Here is a 6,264-nt window from a genome sequence, read left to right on the forward strand (position 1 = left end):
CACCAATTTCTGATTGCCTTTGTCTCATTTCAAATTGCAAAGAGAGAGAATATTTTCAGATGTAAGGGCCTGATCCAAAACCCGGGGAAGTCAGTGGGGTCCAGATCCACCAAGGGACTATTGTGTGATTCTCACTATTTCTCTGGCTCAATTAATATTTAATTATTCCATTAAAGTGGAACAACAACAAAAGAGTAAGAGAGACCCACATCGAAACATCCCATAGCCCCATGGTTAGGGCACCCCCCTGAGATGCAGCAGATCCCTGTTCAAATCCCTTCTCTGTCAGGCAGACAGGGGATTTGGGTAGCAGTGGGGAACCACAACCCAAGTGAGTGCCCTAACCACTGACAAGCTCCAAAGCTTTTTATCCACAGGGCTTCCACCCGTCCCTCTGGGATCCCAGGCCGGTTCAGTGGCAGTGGGGTCTGGCGCCGATTTCACTCTCGCAATCAGTAGCTGATGATTCTGGAAATTATTACTGTCAGCACCATCTCAGAAGTGATACAGAGCAGTACAAAAACCTCCCTGCTTCCTTCAGTTTCTGTTCCTCACTGTAACTTCTCCTTCCTATACAGTGTGACAGAACCAATGCACCTGCTGTTCTTTCATAAGGAAATGGGGTCTGTCAGACTTTGGGCTTTTCATCCAATAGTCCTGTTGTTCTCTCCCATCATTTTACAGCTGTCACCAGGGGATATGGGAAAGACTAGAATCGATGGGGACAGACACTACTTTATCCTTAGGAACAGATCCTCAGCTAGTGTAAATCGATATATCTTCTGTGAAGTCAAGTGAACTAAGCTACTTTACACCAGTAGAGGATCAATCCCTTATTGTCACTGCTACTAAACAGTGCTGCACTTCAAAGCTGGATGTTACAGTGCAAGTCTAGCCGCTTCTTAATGAGCTTGCAAAGTGCAGAAATTATAGATCTCAGCTCTACAAATGAATGAGCCATCCAGTAAATAAAAGTTCAAAGCAGCAAACACTGTTATAATAAAATCAAAGCTGACCTTTTAAAAAGGTACCTACTTCACTATATTAACCTGTTGAAATGTTGATATTAACATGTTGGAATGGAGGTCATTCACATAGACACTTGTCTGGTTAGCAAGTGTCTAAAAGAATTCCAGCATATCCTCGTGTATCTTTATATGTGTGAGCATCAGGCCAAAATCTCTGCAAGCCTACATCCACTGAAGTCAATGCAATCACGGCATCAGAGAACGTGGTCCATTATGGGGGGAGGGATAGCTCAGTGGTTTGAGCATTGGCCTGCTAAACCCAGGGTTGTGAGTTCAATCCTTGAGGCGGCCACTTAGGGAGCTGGGGCAAAATCAGTACTTGGTCCTGCTAGTGAAGGCAGGGGGCTGGACTCGATGACCTTTCAAGGTCCCTTCCAGTTCTATGAGATATATGATATGATATGATATTCAATGTATTATTTCAAACCCTTCAAATAGCGCTACAGAACACTGTCATGGCCACTAGGTGGCAACACTTACCCATGCTGTTCTGCAGTATCTGAAATTTCAGCGAAGTCATCTATAACAAAGTTAACACGATAGTAAAATCGCTGCAGGCGTTTGGAAGGAATGCAGATAAATCAGTTGTACTGCCCCCACCCTCATCAGCTCTGCTCTTCAATATTCTCACCCCCTCCTCCCAACCTTCCCAACATCCACCATCCTCTGGCGCAAGGGACATGACTGGTGGACAGAGGTGTAATTTAGCCTCCCTCCTTCGCTCTCACTGAAAATGTCTGGTGCTAACAGGACCCTGGACAAGCGCCTACTCTCCTTAGTTCCTATTCTGCCTCCTGTCCCTTGGGAATCCCAGATCAGTTCAGTTTTAGTGAGTCTGACCCTGACGAAACTCCCACAACCAGTAGACTCAAACAGATGATGCGGGAGTTCATTACTGTCAGCATTACCATGGTCCCCAGCACTTTCTGCAGCCTCTTTCTGTCAGTACTTTAAAACTTCTCAACTCACAAACTGCAAATCTCAATTCTCTGTTTCTGTTGAATGGAAAATAGTCCACATTAGTCTAATGTTATCCTCAGCCCAGCCTCCCAACGTCTCTGTTAACTGTAAACTGTGAGAAGAGTTAGATTAATAGCAAAAAAACTTGGATAACCGACAAACACTCAAACGGTCTGTATGGGCCATTTCCTATTTTAGTTTTTTCTTAAAAGGCAAACTCTGCTTCTAGTATGTCAATCAGCAACACATTCTGTCAGTGCTAAGCCCAGAACTTTGAGGAAACTTTTGGGTTTCCGTAAGTAGAATAGGTTGTGTGTACTCAGTATGGGAGCTAGAGAACTAGGCTATGCCCAGCAACCTCAATAAAGCTTCCCCTTCACATCCACAATAACAGAGTGCCTGTCTCTTCTCTGCTCTGTCACATGACAACACTATTCTCTTATCCGTCTGCTCCCATCAGTTGACACGATGGAGGAAAAATTAGAGAGAGAAGTAAAGTTGTTCGGTAAAGAACATTTTTGCTCTTAGCCAATTTAAAGAATGATAATGAAAAAAAACCCTAACAAACAAGGCCCATATCCATCTCTGACTTAAGCTGACATAACTGGAAGTAAATCTATTGACTTTGGCTCCTAAGGACAGCATGAAACTCTACATTGACAGTCCATCAAATACTCCACAGACAGGATCCCATCATTTAGATTTTCCTCCCTCTTAACCTGTAAAAACATGTAAAAGGGAAGAAACATGCAGTAGCTAGCAGTCATCATGGCTGATGAGTTAGAGTGTCCCAGTACCTCTGGAACCCAGTAGGTCTGTGTAGCAAAGCCCCGTAGAACTGACGTGTGCCAAGCACAATGTATGTTACTTCATATCTACTGCTTTTTGTGCACAGATCTAAAAAATGCTGTACAGTACAGGGTCACTATTGTTACGGATAGGAAAACTGAGACAGGGACGGGGAAGGCACTTAGACAAGCTCTCCCAGCAAGGCAGTGGCAGAGCTCATTGTCCGTCCAACCTGAATACCAGCAGAAAAGCCTTCAGTGAGATAATGCAGCCTGATGCAACATTAACTCTTCCACAGTTCCCCTGTGTCGTGGGGAAACGGCCTTGGAAGTCGGGTCCCAGAAGACGGTGGCCAGGGGAAGCCTTGGCAGCCCAGTGGGTCATGGCTGAGGGACAAGAGCACACTGCCCTAGAGGCAGCAGAGAAGCACGGATTCCCCCACACACTGATGACCCCGACCGAGTGTATGTGCGGAAACCTGGGGCTGGATGTGCTGCCTCTTCTACAAGGGATCCCAGCAACTGAATGGATTGGAGACAGCTCTAGGAGAGAATCCTTGCACCTTTCTTCAGAAAAACCTCTACGTGTTTAGATCCCGTTCAACTCACAGTCCCTTAAAGCCTCTAATATCCCACCTCTCTGCCCAGGAATAATTATAACTACATGGGATGAATCACTGTGAAATTAAAGATCCTTGTGAAGACCCCTCTGTGAATCTGCTGAAGGCCCAAGCTACCGCTGGGGCCACGACACACATATTGGAGACACACACTGGAGATCCACATCCACACTGGAAGATGATTTGAGAGATGTCTCCTTGATGGAGAGAGCAAGCAATCACAATAGTCACTTCCCACAGACAAACTCTTCCATCCTTTGGAGCCATTCGTATCTGGGATTTGGGTTCAGGCCTAACTCTTAATTTAACGGTGAAAATATAGGGCCAAGCTCTATCACTCTTAGGCCTGAGCTACTCTTAATACTTCTCACAGCCCAGCTGTGCCAGTATGAGTGTGATTTTTCACCAACATAGGTATGTTACTAATAAACCTAGTGTAAATTCAATTATGCAGGGATAGAAGTACTTTGGGCGGTATAAATTATTTCTCTCGGAGAACTGGTGTAAACTGTGCTGGCAGAAGGACTTTTTAATCAGGGGTTACTGACAGCTACTGTCATATTACTATAGTGCTTATTCTGGTTAAATAAAACCTTAGTAGTTTTTGAAACCCAGAAGTTGGAAGACCTGAAGGGATCTGCAGGGCCCTGGAAAGAGAGTTAGGGCTTTTAACCAGGATCACCTGATGTTCACAGGCAAACGTCCTGAGAGGAAGTTCAAAGGGGTAAAAGGGCTGCACTGGTGACCCAGCGACACCCGTGTTGAACAAGGTGTGTGTCCTGGAAGGGGTTGATCGTGACACTCACACTGAGTAATACCTCACCCCACAAGCAGTCCCACTGATATCAATAGAGGGATAGCAAAGTAAAATACCACTCAAAACAAGCTTCTTAGATTCTGGCTCAAAGTTACCAAGGATACAGACACACACACACTGGGTATTGCATTAAAGCATATCTTGATAACAAGGCCAAAGCCAACTCCCTGTGTGCAATACTCAGCTCCATCAACAGGAGCTGCACTCTGAGGCTGAGGGCTATACGAGGCCCTTTCTTTGCACTGGGACACAGGGAATGGACCTTTACACAGAGTGGCTGCTTTGCATGTTTCCACCCACACGACGGTTCCTTGCAATGCAGGGCACATATAAAAGTGTTATTTGCTAGACTTGCTACCTTAGATTCTCACGGTCTGTCAGACTAGAGGGAGCAAAATGATTTCACAGATTCATCTCATCTGTCTCCTAGGTCTCTGGATTCAGGGTAAAATCAAGGGAGATACTAGATTAAGATGATAATCTCTCCCCAATATTTATGGTATATTTCTTCATCAAACCTACATTAAATTCTTCATCCCATGAGATCACAGGCAGATAGATTTCTAGTGGACACAAACAATGTAACTAGGTGGTTAAATAAAAATTAGACACTAGATATTTGCAGATTTATTTTTATAATAGTATTTCATTTGTTTATTCTTGTGTTTTAACTCTAATCCAGATGCCAGTGGGCAGACTGTGATGACTCAGACTTCAGAATCCCAGGCAGTGTCTCCAGGAGACAGAGTCACCATCAACTGCAAAACCAGTACCAGTGTTAGCAGCTACATGGCCTGGTACCAACTGAAATCAGGACACGCTCCTAAGCTCTTCTTATATAGTGCTTCCACCCGTGTCTCTGGTGTTCCAGACCGGTTCAGTGGCAGTGGGTCTGACACTGACTTCACCTTCACAATCAGCCACGTAGAAGCTGATGCTGCTGGAGATTATTATTGTCAAGGCTATAACTCTCACAGTAATACAGACAAATACAAAAACCTCCCTGCTTTCGTTGGTTTCTGTTCCTTACTGTAACAGCTGTTGCCTGTAGAAAGTCAGAGTATTCTCTCCAACTGCTGCTGCCTCAAAGTGATGGAGTGTCCATGAATTTCAAACACCTCACCCCAATGTCCATGTCTTCCTTCCATTTCTACAGCTCCCTCACTGCAGTAGCGCAGAGACTGGAATTTACAGGGTGATTCTTAATATACTCAGTGGCTTCCTTTTAACTACTGAGGAGTATTAGCTCTTATAGGCTGGATTCAATTTCCTACTAACATTACAAAAAAGACCAACGTATAAAGGATCCAGAAATTACTTTCATAAGCAGAATGAGCAGAGTGACTGCCTCCCTCCCCATACAAGCCCCCCTTTCCACAACATGGTGCATGCATGTCCTTAAGGCTGGTCTCAGATGGGACAGAGAGAAGGATTGTCTACACTACATTTCCTCAATCACTTCTCTATGGTCCAATAATCTACAGCTTCTGGTCCTTATGTCAGACAATATCAAATAGGAGAGAAAAAGAGCTGACCCCAGTTCAGTTTCTAGCTTGTAACCATTGCACATCCTCACCACCAAGGATAAAAGGATTGCAGGCTGTGGCTAGTAGTAAATCATCACACTTCTCCTGCCTTTCCCCAGGCCCTTCCCCAGATAGCCCACATACACTGACATACCTAGATTCCCTGCAGTGATGGTAGTGTTTCAGTGTATGGCTTAATAGAAACACAGAACAAACAACGATAGTATTTGCTTAGGTCAGAGCAACGACCAGACAAACCCTCCCAATAGCACTATCATCCCATTTTACAGAAGGAGCCACTGAGACCGAAGGGTGCAGGAATGAGCCTAGAAGAGTTCAGTATCAAAAGCTTACGGGGTCTATTTCCCATCTAGTCCACTAACTCACCCTTGGATGCAACATTTCTCTCTGCCTCAGTTTACTCATCTTCTAAAACAAAGATCTCTCCCTTTACAATGTATGCTCCTCAGGACAGGGGACGCCAACACTTAATTACTAATCAGTTGTTGGACAGAATTGTTTAGC

At 44.6% G+C, this 6,264-nt stretch overlaps 1 gene segment (V, D, J or C); it reads left to right on the top strand.

Moving 5' to 3' along the window:
• Positions 1 to 2,456: 2,456 nt before the first annotated feature.
• LOC112122555 lies at positions 2,457 to 5,189 on the top strand (the record flags this gene model as incomplete). The annotated part of the segment is given in 2 exon segments: positions 2,457 to 2,493; positions 4,896 to 5,189. Coding segments are annotated over 2 exon segments (331 nt in total), but the record flags the coding sequence as incomplete, so codon positions are not given.
• Positions 5,190 to 6,264: the final 1,075 nt, after the last annotated feature.

Source organism: Terrapene carolina, unplaced genomic scaffold (assembly GCF_002925995.2).
Source record: "Terrapene carolina triunguis isolate 2854851 unplaced genomic scaffold, T_m_triunguis-2.0 Scaffold7927, whole genome shotgun sequence".
Classification (NCBI taxonomy): Eukaryota; Metazoa; Chordata; order Testudines; family Emydidae; genus Terrapene; species Terrapene triunguis.